We start from the raw sequence: 25,451 nt of genomic DNA, 5'->3' as shown, positions 1-25,451 counted from the left end.
AAATGACAAAGCCTTTGGGGATATTTGGGTTGGTTTGTCGGTTGGTTAGTTGTTTGATTGGTAAAGAATGCAAGTCCTGCAGTGTCTTTAGAATTCTACAATTCCAACCCAAGCTTCCTGATCTTTTCCTGAACCTGTACTTTCCCCCATCTTATCTATGTCCGTTCACATGCAACAACATATTAATATAAAACGTCCCTCATGCTAAAGATGTATACCAAAATTTGAAACAGTGAAAAGTAGTATTCACATTGTGTATGACATACTATACTTAATGTATTTATACACATCTATACATGCCATATATCTTCTAATCCACCAAAATAAGACATACTTCCACAGTGACTGCAGAGAATACGAAGAACGACTGCATGTAATAAAACAACGTGCTTTTTGAGGATTTCTTCATTCGGTGCAGTGTCAGGTAATGACAGCATGGAGGGAAAACAGAAGACATACTCTAAATCAGGCGTTTCAACATGCGTGTTTGTGCTAGTTTATTTGTGGCACATTCACTTTTCATGAACCTATTTTTCTTACTGCTATTTCTGTTACACTGATAAATGACTTCAGACAACCACCAGACCAGTATGAACCAGCATCAGATCACCGTACACCTGCATCCACCAACATGGAGCACCAGATCAGTATAAACAGCACCGATACAACGTAGAACCTCCAGGAAATTATGTTGGCTTTGTTTATGATGAATGTTTTTTTTTTTTTGTCAACACGTTTTTAAATTAAAGTGACTTCAATCTAAGGGGATATGTGCAAAAGGTCGTGATTCTGGGATTTGTTTTCCCCATTAGTGTCGAGAAATGAATAAACACAGCTTTAACCAACAGGTGCCACCAGTCAGTTACAAAAACACAATGATTCGATGTTTTTTCCCAATTAAAAACAAAGAACTATTCGATGATAGTTTGAAGATCGTGAAGTTAGATCGCGCTATTACGCACTGATCGCAGCGCGCACGGACCAGATGAAACGTGTAAGGAAAAAAAACCTATTTAAATCAAACAGACTCACTTTCTCTGGTCCCTCCCCCTCCTCCAGTCCTCTGTAAACGTCCTCGGAGGACTCTGGACATTTTCATTGGCCGCAGTGGAGAGAGGAGGAGGAGGAGAAGGAGGAGGAGGAGGAGAGACAGACTGACGGGCTGGCAGGAATTCCTCAGCGCTCCTCAGATTTCTTCTTGACATCGCGGAGCTTTTTCTCCTCCACTCCGTCCAGACGCTTCTCCGAACAGCCGCCTGTGGGATAATGGTAAATGTTTATTCTCTCCTCATAAGTTTTCTCGTTAGGTTCGAAAGAGGAGGGACGCGTTTGTTCATTCTTCCTCCATTAAACCAAGACTTTCTCCGTTTTTCTTTTTTTTTGTTCTTCTTCTTCTCCCTCGTCCAGATGTTGCGAAGTGTCGCCGTGCTCCTTCTGCTGGCCGCCGCTGTCTGTAACGCGCAGGTAAGTTTCTCCAAATAACTTCAACATACATGTGAGGCTTGTGGTTTAATGTCACTACCGAAGCACTTTGAAAGGATCAGATTTGTACGCAAAGATCGACCCGATTGAGCACAACTGGTAAAGGTGGGAATCAGCCTATTGTCCCATAACCACAAAGGGGAAGAAAAAAAAAAAACGCAAACTCTGTTTTCAGTCTAGGATCAGATATGACATTTACTGTTGGCATCATAAGCTCCAGTATAGCGATAAAACAGTGACACAGAGAATTGCTGCTGGGTAGAGTCCTAGAGTGGAGGATTCTTCATCCAAACATCCACAGATGAAGCACAGGAAAAGTGACTGTATGCTTGTTTGCCTGTTAATTCAAACACACACACACACACACACACACACACACACACACACACACACACACACACACACACACACACACACACACACACACACACACACACACACACACACACACACACACACACACACACACACACACACACACACACACACACACACACACACACACTGTCGTCTTCTTGTGGAGCTGTGAAGTTACCATCACAGCCGAAGCTGGCCTGAAGAGGACATTAGTGACACCAGAGTGACAGACGGCTGTGGCAGGGACATGGAGGCTGTGCTTGCAGGGTTTTGTGTAGATCTCACAACCTCTGCTCTCTGCCGGGCTTGATGGAACCTCTTCATCAATATTGTAGGATGTTGTGGAGCGAAACGCTCTGCCAAGTGGCAGCCGCTCTAATGACAGACACGCACACACAGTGTTTGGGTGGTCAGTCAGACAGAGCCTGTGTGTTTGGCTGTGTGCTCTGGGGCTGTGCGAATACTCACCGTGTGGGTCTCACATGGCAGCGCTAAGGAGACCTGCCTCCGAGTAAACACAGAGGTAATGTGCTGGTAGATTAGGTGGCCTGATGGCATGTGAAGAGGATCCCTTCAGATAATATGGACAGATGCAGACCTTTACCTGTGTCATATTTTTATATTTTGCCATTATTGACCTTTTATTCGATAATGTACTATTTCACCATTGTTTAAATTCTTTACATAATTGATATGTAACCTTACATTTTCTTAACTATCTATCTGCCAGCCTGTGTGTCTGCCTGCCTGTCTATTCATCTATCTACTCTATCTACTCCTCCACCTAATAAGCATGTTTTTGGATTGTGAGAGGAAGCCTTACTCACCACACAGCATACAAACTTCATAGAGTGTGCCAACAGTTCCAAACCAGGAACAATCCTGATGAGAGGTGACATTTGCAAACCTCTAATCCACCCATGCCATCCTCATTTGATCTCAAAAACATGTTTGTTTGGTTTTTGGCTGCAACAGTGAGCTGGGCATGTTATGTCCATATATTCATTCAGTCACTCTGAGTCAGTGGACAGGAAGCATCTCTAATGTCTTTGTGCTAAAAGTGAACTGACAGCCAGCAACTAGTTAGTGCAGTTTGAACCAGACTAGTTGTAGAATAGAAACCAGACTGCACACTTGGTCAACCAGTAATAAAAATCAGAGTCTTCAAAGCTTGAAAGCGCTCAGTGAGTTGACTCACAACTCCCTCAATCCATCTCATATTCTACCATAAAATCACAAATTATTCACCGGTTTCCTGCCTTTGTGCAAAAAAATAGTCCTCACTTTCTGAACCTCCAGAGCCTTGCTTGATAATTATCGAAAATACATGGAAGTTGTAACAATGTGCTTTTAAAGCCTGTTGAAAGTGATTCATGGAACGTCTCAAAATGACCCACACGCACACACACACACACACACACACACACACACACACACACACACACACACACACACACACACACACGTCCCAGGTGTACGGTGATGACCTCACTTCAAAAACACACAGCTGTTGCACACCTGGCCTCGTGCTGACGCCACCGTTGACCAACTGGACAATTACAGACTGAAAAAATAAACAGGGGAATAACTCGACCCTAATCACAGCCTCGAATTTTCAATTAGAAACAGCTCCAGCAAATGTGAAACGCGGGCTAAACCAATTGTCTTCCGCTGGGTCTATCTTTATAGCATAACGCAGATGGCCATTAGTGTCTCCACTGCAACAACATCGCTCATAGCCCGACGTGCCAGCCCTCCCTGCTGACCTTCCACTGCTGTTTCCGTCTTTGCCTGCTGCCTGCTAAATGTGCCACTGTGTTCATCTTTATTGAATCTGTGACCATGATCCGTGAGGTATGACATGGTGGAGGCAGAGCACATAGCGCTCTGTTGAGCTGACCAAACAAAAAAATAAATAACAAAATGAGGAGACTGTGGTAAGGCTTTCCGTCTCCAAAGGTAATTACCTTGATAATATATGGGTTGTTGACTGGCTGTGGGAAGGACCGTAGCTGGCATGTGATTGTGCTGTCTGAAAGAGATCAACAAGTGTGTGTGTGTGTGTGTGGGGGGGGGGGGGGGGGGGGGGGGGGGGGGGGGGGGGGGGGTACATATTTGGGTTATGTCTCAATAATTGCTGGTGTGGTAAATTAGCTGTACACACAGCATGAGAAGTGTTGGGACGGATGGGTGAAAATGTGATTCGCTGCGTGTGGACGGATGTTTTTATTTGCTGTCATGAGAGCAGGCTATTAAAAATTGGACACTAAGTCTCGATTTATTATGAAGGAGAATGCCTGTGTGCTTCCCGGAGTGAGAAATTGCTGTGTTTGAAGATAAGCTGCTCAAAAATGTAGTGTGGCAGGGTGGCCGAGGTCGAGGCTCGGGGAAAATTGTGTGTGTGTGTGTGTGTGTGTGTGTGTGTGTGTGTGTGTGTGTGTGTGTGTGTGTGTGTGTGTGTGTGTGTGTGTGTGTGTGTGTGTGTGTGTGTGTGTGTGTGTGTGTGTGTGTGTGTGTGTGTGTGTTTAAGCTAAGCTGGGAAAGAGATATGCATCTTCTGGATAAAATGTTGATGTTTTACTCAAACACACCGGGAGCTTGATATGCAAAAGAGGTGGGATGCAGGCATAGTGAAAGTCATAAGAGTTTGTGGCCTCGGGGGACCCGTGTGCACACACCAGCATATAAACAGAGAGCGAGAGAGCGAGGAGTGTTTATTTTCTCCGTTTTTATGACATGCACTGTTATTGTGTTATCCTGCATCATCCACCGAGGCAGGGTGGAATGACATAGTGGTTAATTTAGTTATCAGCAGGCTGCATTGTGACAAAAAACAGATGTCAGGATGAAGTACGCCCAACAGGGCAGCCACACAAGCTCTCCTCTCCTCCAGCCCAACAGTTGATGGGATGAAAAAAAACACAGGATGAATAGCAGCAGCAGAAGCTGGCCCCGGTTATTGTGGCCCTGGATGCGTAGCAGGCTCAGATTGAGTCACGGCCTCTCAGGCACACTGCCATGTTGCCATGTTGATGCTTGTTCTTTCTCATTCAAGGTGGGCTAAAAATATCTGCCCAGGTGGAAGGGAGCATGAGCATGAGGGGGACGCTGTGTCCTCTGTCTGTTTCAGACTGCTCTAATTACTGGAGCTCAACTTCCACTCATGGACCCTGCGCAGGGATTGTGGAGGGTGTTGAGATGGAGTGATGTAAAACTGAGAGGAGATGAAGCCACCGCCATGCAATTATAGCAAAGGAGATCGGTAGTGAGGTAAGACTTGGCTGTGTGGTGAGGGGGCAGGGAGGAGAAAAAAAAAAAAAAGAGAAGTGGGGGGTTGCTGCGTTTCATGTCCCTGCAGTGTTTTCTTTTCACTCTTGGCTTGGCTTAAAAGGAGTCCTCATTTAGCTTACCAGCTGTACTTGTGTCTTATCATTACGGGCACTGTGCACTCAAAGGCACGCAAACACACACACACACGCACACACACACACACACACACACACACACACACACACACACACACACACACACAGAGTTTAACATGTGTTTTCGTATCAAGGCTTAAAATGTGTTCATTCAGTGATTCCACCAGAAGCAACGAAGGACACGTTTTCTTTTTTTCTTTTGAGCTCAGAGTCAAAAGCAGTCAAACTAACTGTTAGTTGTTACAGCCATTCTCTCTTTTTATTTATTTCAATCATGCTATTTTTTCCCCACACATTTCATGAAGCTCATTCCATTGAGTGCATACATAATTGAAAAAAAGCACAAAGAAGATAAAACTTATAATGGGTTGAATATTGCAATGAGATGACTTGTTATTGAAAAGTTGAATTTGCTCGTGGGATCAGGTTCTTTATGTGACGCAGTTTGCTTTGGTGAAAAGAGGGAGCTGGCTGTTGTTGTTCTCTTCTCGTACCCTCTTTCAGCCACTCTGTTGGAACTCCATGCAGTTTTTACAAATTCCATGTGAATAACCAGAAGCGTAAAGACAATAAATCCCACCTGTCTAACTCGTACAATGACCTCAGAACTCGTGTTCTCACCCCCTCACATGGTTTGTCTAATGCAAAGTGGTACATTTTGGTTGAATGCAAGTTATATTCTCAATAAAAGGTATGGTTGTCAACAGCTATTGGAATCCCAAAGCGATACATTTCTTCATAAGTGCGAGTTAGAGGATTTTACTTCAAATCTTTAGATACAAAATAAGAAATATATATAGATTACACTACCATTCTGCTCTTTCATATATATTGAACCATTAAAAGCCACAATAGAAAAAAAAGAAGAAATGTTTCAGTCATTTTGGTGTGTTGTATACTTGAAACCTATGAGAGGACCTAAAGCAGGTATTTAAACCTCATCAGCTGGAGTCTTTCTGAGTTAAAATTTGATGGACAGGTTACACCCAATTAGAGCTTTCGGAGAACGGAGCACTTTAGCTTGATTAAAGGCAACAAAATGACATCTCATGAAGCAAAGTAGAAGCCGAGCCACTGTAAAACATGAGAGCGCTTCAATCAACCTGTGAAGCGACACAGAAGGCATCGAAGGAAAGATGAAATCACAATAAAATCAATGAATTCCAATGAGAAATGTGTTTGAAAAGTGAAGGTTCAAAGTAATCCAGTAAGGCAGTGACCCTAATTTGCTGCAACAAAAAGGAAAGAACTGCTGCAGGTTTAGAAGATCTTGAACGCTTCCTGGTGGTGGTTGGAAAAGAGCAGCGGATTCAAGAAGGTACCACATCTCCGACTCAACAACGCCGACTGAGAGAATTTTCCTCTTCAAGATCAAAATAGGCAGATTACCTGCCTCCTGTCTCATAATATGTAACAGGCCTACCAAACTCTCACATTTTCATACACGCATAGGTACACCGAGATATTATTTTCCTCCCACAGCAGACAAGAACATTCTAATGGTTTCTGAGAAAAGTGTCCCACCTATTGTCCACCGTGCTCACCCAGTCATTGGCTGTGTAATGACACAGGCCTGTACACCGGCCATGTTGCAGCTGTCATGTTTGTTGTAGAAGAGTTCAGCAGAGGTCTGCCTTGTGTTCGTAAAAACCATGTTTAAAAGTGTCCCCAGGGGACTATAAATGAGGGAAATGCATTGTGCTTTTATTATTTGAGCGGTGAGAAAATACTGCTGAAAAAGCTCCTTGACCCTCTTTCAAAGTTTTCATCTTAAATGTCTTGATTTAATACAAGGTCAGTCTGAAGTGGAGCTTTATTCCAAGCTTTAATTAGTACGAGTGTGAGAATAAATATTGCAGATTGCTTTGATTTTGACTGTGTGAATTAGAAGAAAAAGAAGATGCGCAGCTGAGGATCAGTGGCGAGGGAGGGCTGTCTTCCAGTCCGAGGGTTACCGGTTTGATCCCACATCTCACACTGAAAGTTATTATATAAGGAGCTCGCATGGCAGCTGTCAGCAAAGCTGTTTGTGTGTGTGTGAATGTGAAGGTAAACTGCACTAGATATGTAAATTCCATTTATAAAGAATTAGAATAAATCTGCATCTGACTTTCCTCTTTTTTGATGTTAAAACTTAATTTTCCAATAGTGTATTTTTTAAAGTAGTAACTTTAGTCCATCATCACACTATAACATAGAGTTGGTACCGATTTTAAAATGCTGCACACAGTAAACACAGTCTGTAAATTGACTTTTTCCTTGTACAAACACGTTCCAGCCATCAGCCCCAATACCGGCCTCATGGAGGGAGCAGGGAGAAGGGCAGAGTACCTCCTCATTCCTCTGGCCTGAGTCTGGGCCCTCCCTCCTTCTCACACTCAACTTCCTATTAACGGCGGTGGAAAAATGCCCAGAGCAGAGCGGGAGCGGGTCAGAGGGGAGAGAAATGTGACATAAAGTGGGCAGAGAGAGAAAGTTACAAAGGATTAGAGGAAAAGAACCAAGGTTATCTGGTGTAGGATGAGGAGAAGGGAGAAATATGGATGACACGGAGGAATGTGGAACAAAGGGTTGAATGGAGGCGGGACAAAGACAGGTGGTGAAGACATGGGACACTGTTGTCTCAGTAGTGTGACAACAGGGCGAGCAGAGAAGGGGAGACCGGGGGGTGGTGCTGTGTTCATGGCGTTTTATGTCCTCTGGTGACATTTTAACTGCCAGCAGATGTGTTTCTGCTCAGACCGTGACTTACTTCCTGCTTTTCTCTTTCTCCTTCTCTCTCGCTCTCTCTGTCCCTCTGCTTTCTATTCTGTGCCCGTCTCTTCCCCTTCCTTCACCTTCCCTATCTTTCTGTTGTCCTGCTCTTTCCCGTTGTCTTCTTCTCGTGTCCCTCTGGCTGCAGTTGCTTCATTTCAGCTGGTAAAAATCAGCGGCTGCAGACTGGGGTGACATCATCCCGTCCGTTGGCGCATTCCTTTCACACTGAATAAGAAACAGGGAGAAGAATAACAGGCATATTCTTGTAAACTGTTCGTTACCCAGAGTCCCCTTGTTTCCACAGGTTTAATCTCAGATCCTGGCCTCTAATGAGTGTTTGGGACCACCCGCAAAGCTCTCACAAAAGCCCCTCTGTCTTTAGAGTAGACTCATATTAGCTCAGCTTTGGCCTCATTATTCCAACGGCAGATCCTTCGTTTTCCACTATATCTACTGTCAATCAATTGTCAAATATTCCATTAAACACAGACGGTTGAGTTCAAAGGAGGAAGGAACTGTCGTTGCAGGAGCTGATCGTGTATCTATGGACAGAAGCCTTTCGGTACGTCTGATCTCCAGAGGCTGTCAAGTCGAAGAAATTAGACACAAGCTGATTTGTTATGAATGAAGATACAGCTGCATCGATGCAAAGAGTTTTGAGAAATAGCGCATTAAAATTATTGAGGGCAAATGTTTCAGCTTTCTGTAATGACACAAAACTAGAGGCGGTGATAGTCTGTGATGTTTCTCCCAATGCGTGATGGATTTAGCCACAAGCTTGCATAAATTCCTTAAAGACGGAATCTGGATCATAGTTAGCTTACAATGCGTGGAGGATCAGAGGTGCATATTCTTCTTTGGATACGCTCCACTTCCACTCCGGTACGGCCCTGCTTGCAGAGAATCGAGGAGTGAGAAGGAGATCGTTGAGAGCTGAAGAAAGCAGGCTTGTCGGTTTGAGCTCTGCCTGTCCTTTTTGCTCGCGGCGCATGACCTCACATCTCGTGAAGCTGACGGCGAGTGTTGGACAATCTAGAGTTGGAGAGACGCCACAGGAAAGAAAGAGGAAATGCTAGAGAGGCGGAGAGCAGGGGCACCTCCATGACCCAGATACTGAGGAGAATTTGGCTCAAGACGAACTGTCCTGAACTCCGGCTGAGCTCAGGAATGCAACCCCCCCACCCCACCCCCACCTTTATCCACCGCCTTTCTATCTGAGTTTGCTTTCATCAATTCACCCCCTTGTCGTTAAAAACACAATTGTATAATGGTGGGTTCTCATTTTGAGGTTGCTTGTTGTACGTCCATCTGTCACCCAGTGTTTCTGTGTCCTCGCTTCAATAACACACACGAAAAAATCCTTCAGATCAACGCTTGTTTAGCGACAGGTGCCCTCTTGAAAAGTGTAAAAAAATGAATACTGCTCTTGTTACATCTATATGAAACTCCAGCCAGTGCCATGAATTAGCTTGAAAACTGCAAACAGGAGACAATCACTATCCATATTTGGTCTAAATGTAAAACAAACTGCCTGAGACATTTTCAGTATTCTTTCATTTGTTTTTCTTGTTTTGTTTTTCGTATGCGTACCTTCATAGTGACCCAGATTTATGTTATTTTGACCATCCGTCTATCCATTTTCTATAGGGACTCTGGAATGCGGAGAACTGGAGCCAATTACTGTAGGCAATAACTGTAGGCGAAGGCAGGGTACATCCTGGACGGATCACCAGTCCATCACAAGGAAAATATACCGAAATTATACAATAAGCTTTAGTGTGGTAGTTGCAGGCTAGATACAGTATAATGGCTCATATTTCAGATTGAAACCATCTAGGTAGCACAAGAAGAGTTGTGCTTTTTGTTGCCTATAAATCCAAACAACAATCTTATTATGTACAACATGTTACAAAGTTCAGAATGCTATTGAACATTCTTGATGTGAAAGTCAAAGCATGCTGTGTGGAATGTGCAATCTGATTGATGGGGAGCTCATCCTCCCACCATTTGAACCCCCCCCCCCCCCCTTCCCCCCCCCGTATAAGACCTAGTTATTACCTTAAGAAAATGCTCCCGTTCTGACATGTTTACATTATAGAGCTCTGACTTTATATACGCTATGTTTTTTTTTAGATCATGTTTATTTGCAAGACCATGCCACAACTGAGATGCACTGTCATAATATTCTCAGTGAAGTATATAACAATAAACCTTTCATACACCCACACACACAAGAGCTTTCTTTTATGCCTTTTGATAAAGTATTAAGCTACAGCAAAGCCGACAGCAAAGCTGCTGAAAATCAACCCCCCCCCCCAAAAGCACCAAATAGAAATTCAGTTGTGGTGGCGAGGCTCAGACGCCCACAGTTAGAAGTAATGCCCATATAGCCATTGCCATTTTTATGTGGTTTTTGTTCATTCTCCTCATGTACTGTTGCCAAAGTTCAGTGACAGGAAATGAAGCGATTGTTGTTCAAGAGTGCAAAGTGAGCGTGAATGAAAGACAAATTTCATCCACTAAGGATGCAGATTATTGAATAAATCCTAAATCTTTGGCTTTAACATCATCTCACAGCAATGCAGACATTCAAATGTAATGTGCTACATTTTAACTGTATCACAAGCTTTCATGCATGGAGCAAAATGTTTTGTATCACCATGCATTTCCTTTTACAGCTTAGAAATCATGTGCGTGACGTTTTCCGTGCATAACATCAGGACGCTTTTCATTGGTCACAGATTTTTAAAATGTCATCACCTTCGCTTTACATCCCCCTCTAAAGGTTGAACTGCATGGATACGTGTTGCTCAATGTTTTACTGGTTGAGCTTTAGAGTTGTGTTTTTTCTGAATACACACCTTCAAAGTATGTCAACTCAGACAGACTGATGCCATCAGGCCACAGATGGGCGCAACAAAGAGCCCATGCGTCATCGTTTCTCCTCAGAATTACTATTACAACTCCCTGATGTCTCAAATAGGATTTATTTTGTGAGTTTTGATGATGAATTCTCATAATCATCCAGGTAGTTTCCCAATCAAATTAAAATGTCTTTTTTATTGTTTTTCCATGTGGAAGGTTTCACCAGAAGTTTCCGGCATTTTGAATGAAAATAGAAAAATGATGATGTTTTAATTGAAGTTTCTCTTTTCTTTAAATAATTGCTATATTATTGTAAAATGACATCATGCATTAACCAAAGAACTCTGTGGAATGTAGAAAATTGCTCTCAAGCAGAACAAAATATTGGATATTAATCCACTTTTCGCTGAAAGTGAGACTCTGAATTAAGCATTTTTATGACTTTCTTTTTTAATATCTCAGGTTGTCAGATTTGTTATTGTTAAAGAATTGTAGTAACATGTTACAGTTGACACATGCAAAACCTCTGCAGTCAGTCCAACTTTATATAGCTTTCTATATTCAGATAATGATCAAATTGTATCATAGTAATATTGCTGCAACCCAAGCTGTATACTACCGTTCACCTTTTTATAATGCAGTGCAATTGTCCAGCAGTGGGAAGTACAACCTCCATACGGCATAACACTGAATCAACAGCTCTCCAGCACAACAGCTTGGAATAAAAGCTAGAAAAGAATCACTGTGCAGCTTTGTTGTATCGGATCATTATAAGTGCAGCCTGGTGGGCCAAATTATATAATCGTGATGATTCCTTACTTAATGGAAAGGCTACATAACTATTAAGTGCATTTATTCTTTAAAGTCATCCCCCATTATGGTTTATGCGACAATAAGCATATTCACTGTGTGTTTACAATCTATAAATCAATGCATCTTCTATGCTAAAAAGGAGCCGTGTGCACGGTGGGAATGGATTCATGGTTCTTGTGAAGTGACACTCACAGGAGATAAGTATTGATTGGCTCGCTATAGATCGATGAGCCGTCTCTCCAGTACGTATGCACACATGCTGCATGCATGCATGTGCACACTCACCAATAACATTATTATGCAAGAACAAAAATGCCTACACAACATACATGTATGTACAGTATGTGCTGCTCACACCGTCCTTTTTCCTATGTGTCCAGATAGATGATTTTTTTTAATGTGTTACTGTGTGCAAATTCTGTCTCTTTGGTGCATATGTCCTTACCAGCAATTCAAAATAAAAAAAAAACTATTTCCTTTAGTGATGGAAGAATACATTGCCCTTTAACTCAAGTGGGACTCAGCATGGAGCCATTGCACACGGAGCAGGGGAGAAATCGACTTCAGAGCACACGCAGCCCCGCCTTATCGTCTTCACCATCTACCTGTCTCTTAATGTTCAGACGCTCTTCACAGCTTCCTCCTATTATTCTTCCTCTCACGGCACATTTATTTCACTCCTATGACTTCCAGTTTTCTAAAGCTGTTCTGGATTTTTTTTTTGTTCATCGGAACATGTACTGTACAAAGCCGTAAAAGAGCTGTAATCTGGATAGTCTGACAAAGAGAACCACAAAAGAGCACAAATTAAAGCACACTTAACTTGAAATAAGAAGAAAGATCAAAAATGACGCACTAAAAAAGATCATTTAACCACTAATCTTCTTAAAACATTTAAACGATTCAATTCCCGTGAGAAAAAAGAGAGGCTGCAACGAGAAAAGAAATGGAAGAGAAGGTCAAGGGTTGAAGAGCGCGAGCTGTGAAATGTGTCTTCACACAATCAGTGATGGGCTCGAGGCAGCTGTTTAATACGAAGGACTCTGGTTTTTTTTTTTTTCTGTCATGATTCACCAGTCACTTATGGCAGCACGGCCTTCTGTGATTAGTTTTAAATGGGGGAGAAGCCACCATTTGTTGTCACTGAAAGATTTATGTCATTTAACTAGGACACTCACTGTGGGCTCGTTTGTTGTGCATGTGCTGAGTTTGTACATTTTTAAACGTCTTTTTTTTAGCGGGTGATTAGGTAAACGAGTGTATTTACATGCACTCTACTCATTGCCTCTTTGTACAACATTTCCGTCATGTATGCATATTAAATCTTGTTTTTGATGTAAGAAAAGAAGATCCATTGATTTTCTCAGAGCTGAAAGAGAACATTAATATTACGCCCACATCTGTAAATCATGTATTGTGCTTGGAGACCTCTCAGCTTGTTGATGCATTGAGACAACGCTGTAAACAGCCAGCATGACTCTGTCAACCATTAATCTCTGCAAATATTACAACCAGGCTGGAAGTACTAAATAAAGTAGTCTTTTGGGCTATTTGTACTTCTGAGTATTTGTGATTGACTTTGATATTATAATTTTTTTATAAAATTCATAAATTACTACTGAAAATACAAGCATTGATATTTTCCATTTATATACTGCTTTATCCAATTTATATAGTTATGGGGTCCCAGCTGGATAAAAGCTGGATACACCTTGGACAGGTCACCGGTCCATCACAAAGCAAAAGCAGAGAAACAGACGATCACTCACATTAACACCCAGGGGCAATACAGAGTAACTCGTGAGCCACATGTTTCTGGGATGTGGGAGGCAATCAGAGTACCTGGAGAAAGTCTGCGCCGCATACAGAGAATATACAAGCTTGCACAGAAAGACCACAGACTTCAACACAAGACCTTTGTTCATCACCCTACAGATCTGTTTTCTACAGGTAACGTCAGTCAAATACTTGCTTGATTATACTATAGTTTTTAACTGCAGCACCTCTGCTTGTAATCAAGTACACTAGTTGTACCTTGGTAGAGGAATTTTTATTTTTATTTTTTTAAAGGTTTGACTTACTGTTGCCCTCATTAAGACAATTGCTTCGAGGGTCACACTTAGTAGAGGTGGTAATTTACTAAGTGCGAATATTTTTGTAAAACACTTTTTAAAGAAGCCATATCGATTCAACTTTGGTATTCAAGAGAAACTACAAATTAACTAAGTATTTGGGGTATGACAGTGACGTTAAGTTGTACAAGATGTAAAGTAGGCACCTAGCGGCTCCAAAAAATATTATATAGTGTGATCCTGTGAATTAAATATACTTTCATTACAGTGTATTATTACCTAAAGGATTTTTTTTTTTAATCTAACTTTTGTCTTCAACCTAGTCTAACTCTAAAAATCAGTAAACCGAATATAGTTGAGCGAGTTGATGATAAAACCTGGAAAATGTTAAAGCTGTTTAAAAGCAAATTTTAGGTTGATTTCACTTGTTTCCATATATATATATATATATATATATATATATATATATATTCTAAATACAGAAATCTATGACACTTCTGTGCATCTGAACACCCTCAGTAATGGAAAAAGGCTGCCCACTCCTGCTCATATCTGTGAATCATAACAGTGACGGCCCTGGGCCACATACTGGCATGATTTATGACCACATAAGGCAGTCTCCCATTGTTTGGGCAAGGTGACATCACAGTTGTTTTGTCCATTGTTTTCTGCTGGCGTATGTCGTGAGTCGGTGTCATTTATAAACTCCAAACGGCATACTGTGTTGTGATCTCATTACGGGACTTTGCCTCGCTTGATTGACACCGTTGAGATGTTGCCACAACAGGAGACTCTGTGCGACGCTCTCCATGGCAACAATCCACTCGAATCGGCTGTGAAAAGAGGACCTTGTAGCTCCTGTGTTCATTAGTTAAATGTCAGTGATCGTCCGCTGATTCCGCTGGCTGAGGGATGAACAGACACGACTCCACGCTTTTGCACCCAGCTCATCTGAGGAGGCCATCCATTATTCATGTTCTTGTTGGAGGTTTCTACAGGTTTCAACAGGCCTCCAGCCCATCTGTGTCTAACAAACTGAATTGTCCAACACGCTGAGGGCCACAGGGTTCGCTTTGAAGATTTTCCATGACCTCAACTTCTGAGTGCCAGTGCACGAGTCTCTTCAACCCGTGCATAGGAATGAAGCAAATGCCTACAATTCCTCTCCTCACACTCGTTTTGAGTTAGAGTAACGACACCATGATGCTCTCACGTGATTCCTCCACCACCACCGACCCCCTCCCCCGAAGCTCCGTGACCCATCCTGCTATATTTCGTCATTAGAGCTTATGATAGTTCGCTGCCGACAATCCACCCTCGTTTTAACCTACATACCAGACCCCTGCACTCACACAGAAACTTGGAAGCCAGTTCTCGTGCTCTCACTCGCTGAAGGCCAACTTTGTGTCTGGCTCATACAGGAAACCGGGACTCAGGGAGGAGGGAGGGCGTCTACAATAAGCAGGGAGGAGAAAAGATTTTACAGAGCATGGGAATGGGCCCAAAGGAAAACACAGCTCAGACTCCAGATGTGGAAACACCCCATACATACATGCAGACTCAAACACACGCACACACAAAGACACACAAACAGAGAGAGGAGGAGGTAATGAGGGCCGTAAAACAGCTCTCGGAGCTCCGCTTGGCGTCTCGTGATAGGCTGCTCCATGACTTGGGTGAACTCATTTGTTTGAGACTACTGGCAGTGTTCTGAAATGGAGGAACAAAAGATGAAGAAACAAAGAAAAAAGGAGTGAATAAAAACAAGCGGGAGGTTAAAAGCTAATAGAAAAGAAAGTGCCTGGCACATGTGAGACATTTGCATTAAACAGAGGAGACACTTTTTTTTTGTCTATTTAGGACTCATTGTGTTTGACTACATGATTCTCAACCTGTTTACAATCCTTCATAATGATAGCTGGATTTTCATCTGCCGAACTGTCTTGTTTAAGTCACAGTTGCTTCTTGATTCAAGTCTGGCTTTCATTGAAATGGTCGCTGTGTCCTCAGTAAATATGCAAACGCTAAAAGTACAAATTATGGAGAGTTAAGAGGAATGCGATGACGATGTCTTTCTTTAAACAAAGCAAGGGAAATGGCTCTGAGGATCATCTGGAGGAGAAATGTTGACAAACTGAGCTCAGAGCTGATGTGTTGGTGCTTCAACATGTTTAAGTGAGGACCTACAGGGAGCTTTTCAGTATTCTTCAAGAGCTCTGTATTTTTGATACAGAATAAATTAGTTTTATTTTTCATCTAAGAGTAAAACATTTGTCGGGTTTTTTCCACCACTTTATGTTTAATCAGAGTTGTTGGCCAACGTATTTTCTGTAATACTAACGGATCCTGTTGCTGGTGCAACAGCGCCGCCCTGTGTGTGAGACCAGCAAAACTGGAGTCAACGCTGTGTTTTCCTTGCCTGTTAGGAGCCGCAGAGCAAGAGCAAAGTGTGTGCCAATGTGTTCTGCGGGGCCGGGAGAGAATGCGCCGTCAGCGAGAAGGGGGAGCCGAGCTGTCTGTGCATAGAGGTAAGTGCTTCCTCTGGTTCTGCAGCCCAACAGAGTAAATGGCAAATTACACTTTTGCTTTTTGTTCTCCTTCTCATTTACCAGAGCTGCAAGCCCCACAAGAGGTCAGTGTGTGGCAGCAATGGCAAAACCTACAGGAATCACTGTGAGCTCCACAGAGATGCTTGTCTGACTGGCCTAAAGATCCAGGTGGCCCACGACGGACACTGCCACGGTACGAACAGCAGCACAATGATACAGGAGGACCATTAAAATAAGTGGTTCAGAACACACAATCATTTTAAATTGCCATGTTGTCATAGTATTTGTCCAGTTCTGGTTTACAGAGGGGGTTTGGATTCACTCCTAGCTCACTAAAGTATTTTATTCATATATAATGTTGGATTTAAAAGATGCCAAGATGAGACGCAGCCATATCTTAAAACAGGTTGTGATTAGATATTATCAAACACCACTCAGTTATTTTTTTTTCTATTAAAAACATCTGACTGCATAGAAGTCTACAGTCATTTTTGATCTGAGTTGACCTCAAACCAAAAACTGCTCTGGTAATAAGAACCAGATGGAAGACTTGTTGAGTGAACCAATATCACACATTGAGAAAATAAAGGAAATATTGTTTTTTTTGTTTTGTTTTTATGCCACAGAGGAACCAATATTAAGTTGGAGGCAGAATAGGGGCTCACTGGAATAGAATAGAATAGAATTGAATTGAATTGAATTGAATTGAATTGAACTGGCTGTTTGGGGCGAGAAGCTCTATACTATTCAATTTCTATATTTTTTTAAGAGTCTGTAGACAGCAGTAGGAAGATCAGGTGGGGATTAGGGTTGGTGTGGTCCTTTACGTTACATTAACGATAGTAAAAAAGTTGGTTCCCTCAAGAAAAAGGTTGGGAAGCACTGCTTTAAAACACAGCTGGTCTTCTGTCATAGTTGTTGGTATATATGGCTTCTCTTTCAGAGACGGTAGTCTGTTTATGGTTTGCTCTGCCGCCCTCACCACAGGTCCTTCCTCTGTACAGCTGGAGGATTACACAGTGCAGCAGTGCGTCAAAACGTCCTCGCTGGCTGATTAGTAAAAATTAATCAGCAGGGGTTGAGGGAGGCGAGTTTGTATCAGCTTCCTGAGGAAGTACAGCCTCTGCTGGGCCTCCTTTATCTCGCGGGAGATGTTTGTAGTCCAGGTGTTGTGTGGCGTGTATGCTAAAGGCTTCAGATACTAGACTTTAATACTAAAACAGATTCAATCATCTGAAGTCCGATATTGATTCTCTGGTGTTTGTGGCGTTCCTGTCCAGGTTATTTGTCAGAAAAGCATCTTGCCATATGCTGACTTTCTTCTCTGTGAGCTGTTTTATTGTTGTTTGATATCAGCCCTGGCGTTGACTGCAAAAGATGACACTACTGTGCAGAGTTAATTTAGCCTGATTGGTACGTGATCTCTGAACTAACGTATGATTGAAGAACTGATAATCTGAGGTCTATGAGTTTACTGTACATTGTGTGTGCAAGGCACACAACATTGCATGAACCCATCAGTGGTCACACCCATACTTCCAGCCTTGACTCACCTTCAAAAGAATCTAATATCAAGATCTTATCTTGACTGCACTTTTACTTCTTCTGCCTGTCAGTGTCGAGGTCACTCTCTTTGTGTCCCTGTTGCCCTGAACATTTATCAGTGAGAAGGGAAAATCATTACGTTACACTGTCCTCCTTCCAGACCTTTGGCCAACTATTCTGTGACAGGCACGTTTATCTGCGTTAATCTGGATCGGGCCATTCAATTGATCTTTTGCCTCACGTGTTGTGTTATTCATCTCTTGTTTTGTATTTTTTTAATGGCCTTTAGAAAAGAAGACAGAGCAGGCTGCTGCCAGCCCCGGTGAGTCTGTGATTTTCTATGCCTGTGCTTGCTTGTCAATTTGTATGTATTCATGTGCTGAGGATCGACAGTGTTTGCAATATTTGTGAATTATTTTGATTTGGGCTAATTTTCACATTTGATTATGGATTCAATCTGCCAGAAATATCCCAATGCTGTTACAGCTGTTATTGTAATTACTACTTATTGTAACCAGTCTTCATGTGGTTTCTATAAATTTGACTTATTCTATGTTTGCTTTTACTTTGTTTGTATTGGTGTGTGTTTTAATTACCAATATGTGTTTGTTTTAATTGTCTGCACCTTACAGCAGTAGCACTCAGTTTGTCTGTGAACTCTCATTGGAATTCTATGTTGCATATGTAATAACTAGTTTATGGTCTGATGGAGCGGACATTGTGGAACTAGATAGGGAAATGTATACACAAAGGTCATGTCGCATTTGTAAATTAGTTTTCTTGATAGATTGGGATCGTTGAATTATTAATGCGGCTGACCTTTGTGAATATTCCCACCCTGCAGTGGTGTGCTACGCTGCTGACCGCAATGAGTTGCGGAGTCGCGTGATCCAGTGGCTGCAGACTGAGATCATCCCAGATGGCTGGTTTGTGAAGGGGTCCAACTTCTCTGACATCCTTCTCAAATACTTCAAGGTGGGATTTCTTTATCTGTGAGGGTGCAGAAGCTCGAGAGTGAACCCTCGTCATTATTAGTGCCCATCATTTCTCGACACCGTTCTTTTTACAGAATAACCCAGTTTATTCAGGGCCCACTCCAACTGATTTGATCCTTGAAGCTGCTTCAGCCTGTGTCTAATTATTCATGTGACGGACCTCTCAAGCGTGTCAGCTGATGGTTGGAGTTCAGTTTAATGAGGATCTCTCGCAGTGCACCATGAATGGCATTGAAGCAGAGGAGCAAACGCTTTTTGTGAACAGCTTGTAACAATTTGGTGTTCCCATCCCAGAAATGTAAGGCACATTTTGAAAGCGTACTTGTAGCTTATTTTATGGAGCATTTTATAATTCCTCTCTGTACATTAGCCGCTCATAAAACCCTTCAAATTATTGTGTAAATGATGGATATCTGACACGGTGCTGCACGATTTCCTTGGTTAAGGTGTCCAAAGAAGACAGCTTTGTAAAGCCTGCTCACAAACAAGCAACATTTTTCTCAAATGTTAAGTTGTTTTGAGTAATGAGTACATTCACGTATCAAAAATAATAACATACTTTCATAAAAACTCGTTCTTTTTCATGTTGCCTTATGCTGACGATATAATAGAAATATAAGCTGTAACTAGATGTGGTTGAGACAATAACAAAAATGTTAAATCTGAAATTTTAGAATTTTAAAAATTAATAATTGTTTTTGCATATTAACCTTATGCATTATTTCTCTGTGTTTGTCATGGTTTTGTGTATGTTTCCACAGACATATGACAGCGGCGACTCTCAGCTGGACTCATCAGAGCTGCTCAAGTTCATCCAGCACAATGACTCTGTTGTGGAGTTGGAGTCCTATGCGGACCAGGAGAGCAACAAGTTGCTCAGGTCTGTTCTTGTGGTTTGGCAAACTGACATGAGTATTTATTGCAGGGCACAGTGTAGAAGGGAAAAAAAAGAAGTCATTTATTTTCCCCCTCTCCCGACAACATTTCTTCAGTGGTAATGCTTGTATACACAGACTCATATCTGGGTGCTATTATAAGCCCCACAGCTTGTCATTGAACCTTAGCTCAGCCAGAGCAATCATTACTGAAGGCCTCCTGTGGGACTCAGTGATGTTGTAACCATCTGGGCTCGGTGCCGTGTTCCTCTAAACTAATTGTGATTTTCGCATAGCTTTTTTTTTTTTTGTACCTGCTGTCACTGTATGTGACTGTACGACTTTCAATTCAACATTTGCATGTATGTCTGTGCATCCCAGGAGCTTGTGCGTCGATGCCCTGATTGAGCTCTCTGATGAGAACGCCGACTGGAAGCTGAGCTTTGACGAGTTCCTCAACTGCCTGAAGCCCGGCTTCAATCCACCAGAGAAGAGTGAGCTGAAAAGCACAACTTTGTGTATTTTGATATAATGGAAGCGTATCATACACACCAGTAGGCTGTTTATTAATATTAATGCACAAACAGAAGCTCAGCAGTGCAGCAGTGGCTGGAGTTGTTTACTTTCCCGAAGATATAGCCCAAAACTCTTTCCTGGAATCACTTCAGCCAACCCAGCCGACTGCTGCCGAGCTATCTGGGGTAAAGTTCACAGGAAACAGAAGCATAGCTGCATCAGACAGAGCAGAGCTCGAAACCTCGGCGCCTGACCGCACTCAAAGACACACAATCAAATTTGGCTCGCTGATTAGGATTTCATTTTCAAACTTTATGTTTACTACACATAAAGACTCCATACGGACACTTTAGTTAAGCTTAAGAGAATTTAACCCTTTAAGATCTATGGCCACTTCTGATGCAATGTTTGGGTGCTTCTATATTTAGAGGTGGACACGTTGTGAGTTCACCTTCCCACTGTTAAAGTAAGAGTCAGCATGTCACCACAGTTGTTTAGATTACGTGAATCGTGTCACATAGAGCTTCTAGGAGAAAATGGCACACGAGCTGTTTAAATTCAAATCTATATATGTAGTACCTGTGCAACGTTAGGACAATGAAGTTAAGTTTACCGAGGAACATTCACTTAATCTAACGTTATTCCAAAACAGCTGGATGCACTGTGATTTGCAATCTTGTGTTATTCCAATCATGAAGCATTTCACCCTTCACAAGTATTTAAAATGATGATAATCGAGTCACATGCAGCTTTGAAGAGAGAATTGCACAAGAGTTGTTTCAGATAAACTTTGTGTTTAATACACATACAGGGTCCATAACGCCATTTAAGATAAGCTAAAATGACTCTACTGAACTACTGTGATTTAATAAGAAAATATGTATTTTGGGCGATTTTAACCCTTTGGCAAATGTGTCCTTTTTTTTTGGGTCACAGATATTAAAAAATCATATATATGGTATCACATTCAGCTTCAAAGAGAAACATTTTTCAGGTCTTGATGGGCAGATGTAATGACGCACACATTACAAGTCTTTTTTCTACTGATAGTTTTTCCAACTCTCTGCTCTGCGTGGGCGTTGGAAGACTTGCTGACTCTTTTCATGATTTAGCTAAAAGTAGCCAGAGGCATGTAAGCGTGGCCAATAAACTACTGGATGAATGATGTGGTATTTGGAATGCTGACAAGTCTTGGTCATGGAAATCAGGGTCGCGCTGTTTCTGTTATCATTCGTCTGCATTCTGTTATCTGAATCGCTTGTCATGTGCGCCCTGCAGAATGTGCCTTGGAGGATGAAACCTACGAGGATGGAGCAGAGACCCAGGTCGAGTGTAACCGCTGCGTGTGTGCGTGCGGCAACTGGGTCTGCACCGCCATGACCTGCACTGGTGAGGCAAAGTCCTTGTGGATATTTTCATCCTGGTGTCACCACTCATCATCTTTACAGCTTGGACAAGTGCTTTTGAAAAAAAAAACATACCCACTGACCGTCGTACAATCTGTGCAGACAAACAGGCGACTGCAGATGAGTCAGCAGATGCCGGAGCTGAGATGACCGAGGAAGAGTGGAACCTCCGCGTGGCCGAGCTCAACAAGCACCAGGTTTGTGTTTGTACCGCCGTCGAACATCAACATACTGCGTCATATTAATGACAGCCGATCTTGAACAACACAGGTTTTTCATGTGTGATTATCAAGCTTGAAAATCTTAGATAGATACAATCAAAATGTGTCAAAGTGTATTTCAAAGTGTAATTGTTGTATACAAGTCTTAGGATTACACTTGGTTGTAAAATTTATAACATATTCCCAACATAAGGTCCATTGTCTCTTTTAGGATTCTTTCAGCGTGTAACTTTTACTACCTACAGTGTACTTTTGAACAAAGAGCATTTGAAACGGCTCCGCGAGCGCAACAAAATTCGCAGAAGACTTGGTAGGTGTAAATTTTTAAGTGACTGTGTACCAACCTAATGCAGCTCGGTGAGCCGTGGTATCAGCAGCTTTATTACTCCTGACATAAAACCTGACACGGTAAATCAAAAGCTCTGAAATGAAAAATCTTTTTCTTTATTAGATCAATAAAACAATGTTATGACTATGAATTACAGGGCAGGTGGCAGATTAGAAGAGCCAAATGATTGCCAGCATTTTCATTGTCATATAGATTTTGAAAAGGGCACGATGCCCTCGAAAGGGATTTAATCATCACCTCCTATTGGAATTCTCCTAAAAGCTAATCGCCGAGGACTGATTATTGGTGAACTAGACAAAGTAAGTAGAGGGAGAGCAGGACATTCTTCAAATAAAAGGTGCATACGGTTGTTTCTGAAATTATTCTGCATTCATGCAGATGGGAACTGGGAAGGTTAACAGTTGGGAAGGCTCCATTTTCCCGGTTCACAGCATTCACGTGATGGTAACAAACAGGGAGCAAAGACACCTTCATCGCTGTCAAACGTACTGCTGCTGTCAGAGTATCGGAAAGAAACAGACAAGATGATATTGCATAAATCAACAGGGGTGAAATGAGACTGTTTATTTTCACACTGCATTCATGGACTTTGTTTTTGATTGTTAGGCATATCTAACAAGCCTTCCAAAGTTTTATAGCTTCTAATGTGAAGTCTTCTGTGACATTGCTCATATTCCCATGATTATGAGCAAAAATGTGATAACGTTTTCTGACTTAACCAACACAACTAAAGTTGGACCTGCTTCTGGGTCGCAAAACCAAAAAAAAAAAACCGCTTCATCACTTTTCTTCTAACTTAAATTACATAGTTCTAACTTTTAGTTATTATAAAGCAATTATTTTTCCCATTCTTAACAACACCAACATGTGTAAATGTCTTACATTCTTAAATTATTCACAACACTAAGTATGTAAAAAAAACACATTTTCTCGAAGCTCACCTGCCATTACTTCTCCTCAATGACCTTGTAAGTGAGAACCCAGCTCGCTGTGTTTTCCTATATGTGTGAGAAACAGCGCGATGCTCACAAGGCAGCTCGGGGGATCTCGCTGAAGGTTTTGGCTGAGTGAGCGAGGTCATGTAATCTATCCCCTGGAGAACAGCAGGATGTAAATAAATGGTCCCCTTGTGGCTTCGGGTGTACCAACTTCACCTTCATAATACAATTTCCATAACAACAAGGGAGGGAAAAAATCCCATTGATATGAATATCATCATAATAGAGTAAGAAGGAAATGTATGGCCTGGAGATGCTGATATATCCCTTGTAAATATTTATGCAGTATGTTAAGTGACTCGCTAAATCTCATGTTTCCTTAAACTGTTTTTCAGGAAACAGTGGAGAAGATGAAGAGCAGCACAAAGGAGGCCTAAATGAGGATGCAGAGAAGGAGAGGATGCGTGCCATCACTCTTGCTCTATACTTGAGTTCCCTTTTTGGCCAAGTGTCATCAAACTGACTTTTTCATGTTTCTCCAATATGTTAATTATTATAAATTTTTACAGTGTTTTTGTGTTGATGTTTGTTAGATCCGGGGGCAATCGACACGTATATTTTGGATTCCCCTGTTTTCAGTACTGTCATGTTCGATTGTATTACTTTGCCGCCACACTAGCGCTGGGGCTATTTTTACTACAATTGTTATATTTTTACAATTATGAAAAGAAACGTTTTGAGTTGTCACTGTTTTGGAACATGGAAGTCACTGTTTGAGAGAGTTGTGTGGTTTGGTGCTTCGAGTATCCACCTGATGAAGTGAGGAAGCGGCGTACGCTCAGTACTGCTTGAGTCGACTGCTTGACACCTGGTGCAGCGTGTTTCTTCAACCATCCACGGTTTCAGACGGTTGAAATAAAAGTTGGGATAAGAGAGGAAAGTTACGCGTGCTCATAGTTTTCCTGCCGTTTAGCCCGGCCACAGTTGGCCACTACTTGACCATTGCACTTCTCTTTCTTTCTCTTTAGCTTGATTAGGTTTTAGATAATCACCAGGCTTAAATGTATTTGTATTGTACTGCTAAGTAATTATTTTATGTCTGTGTACAGTATGTTTTTGGCTTGAGTTGAAATGAATTTTGCTCCCATGTTATGCTTCGGCGAGTCTCTCTGGTGCTTTTTGGTTTTGACATTTTTCCAGCTGGTGAAGACGTAAGTGGTCCCGCTTTCAGTGTGGAGCAGCACAACTGCACCAGAGCGAGACCTGATCTGACTGTAACGTGGCGGAAATTAAAACCAAAGTCTTGATGAAGTGTTTGAATGATGTACGAAACTCCTCCAGGTAAAGCATTACTCTGGACCCAGCAACAACACTATACCTGTTCTTTCAAAATCACTCTTTAACAGAAGGACTAGCCTCGCTGTCCACTAACGTAGCTTAGACGCATCAATAACCAGGGTGCAAGTAAAATGTGCGTGTCTGTGTGTGAGTGTGCTAATAGAATACAATGCTGAGAGTAGTTGGGTTTGTTAAATGTGTTCATTTTGTCAAAAACTTTGATCTAAATTGGGATAAAACTCAGTGCCTTAAACCTGCAAACGACATGCTGTGGGTCTCTCTCCCTTTGCCTGCACGTGGGCTGTTAATGCCACGTAGCGTGCTTTGCTAAAGTTTAGCAGTAGTCTAGTGTTTTGTGACTCCATCCCTGATAAATGTCTGTGTGAAAGTTGCATTACTAGGTTCATGCTGAATCTTTATACTCCACCTAAATACTTAAAAGTGCAGCGACTGTAAGGATTATGTACGTATGAAAATAAAGCCCATACACCACTATAATGATGTGTCATTTTGCTTGTGTCGGTCATGATTAATAGGAATTAATGTGGAAATGCATTGTTTTTATACAGAAATGAATAATTACTAACATTAGAAACCAATATTTTCTCTCCATACAAAGTTCAGGAAGCCCCTGTTAGCAGTTTTGGACTGACTGCCTGTGCACTTTAGAATGAAGATTAAAAACATGTATTGAGGAACCCAATGAATTTGTCAATGAACTGAATTGTTTAAGAAACAGCTTTTACCTGCAAGTTGTCTCTGATTAATTTCATGGTAATTGTAACTTTGCTGAAAATAATTCTCTAGAGTAAAACTTTTTCTACGTTTGGGGTGGAGCTTCAATGCGGGCAAGGGGGCGTTCACATTTTAAAGTTGCTACACATAATTGTATTATAAAAAAGAGATTAAAATGGAAAGTACCCCAACAAGTGCAAGGCTAGACCTATT

At 41.8% G+C, this 25,451-nt stretch overlaps 1 protein-coding gene across 1 annotated transcript; it reads left to right on the top strand.

The window, feature by feature from the left end:
- Nucleotides 1-1,097: 1,097 nt before the first annotated feature.
- LOC308118869 (follistatin-related protein 1-like) lies at nt 1,098-25,010 on the top strand. Its single transcript, XM_080478525.1, has 11 exons — nt 1,098-1,269; nt 1,408-1,464; nt 16,198-16,299; nt 16,384-16,513; nt 18,155-18,187; nt 18,710-18,840; nt 19,622-19,740; nt 20,117-20,229; nt 21,530-21,640; nt 21,760-21,854; nt 23,561-25,010. Exons 1-11 carry the CDS (start codon nt 1,267-1,269, stop codon nt 23,600-23,602), a joined length of 936 nt encoding a protein of 311 aa, XP_080334651.1. The 5' UTR covers nt 1,098-1,266; the 3' UTR covers nt 23,603-25,010.
- The last annotated feature ends 441 nt before the right edge of the window (nt 25,011-25,451 follow it).

This window comes from Lipophrys pholis (genome assembly GCF_963383615.2).
Source record: "Lipophrys pholis genome assembly, chromosome: 13".
NCBI lineage: Eukaryota > Metazoa > Chordata > Actinopteri > Blenniiformes > Blenniidae > Lipophrys > Lipophrys pholis.
The sequence above is the reverse complement of the archived record's forward strand: the minus strand, read 5'-3'. Positions and strand labels throughout refer to the sequence as shown.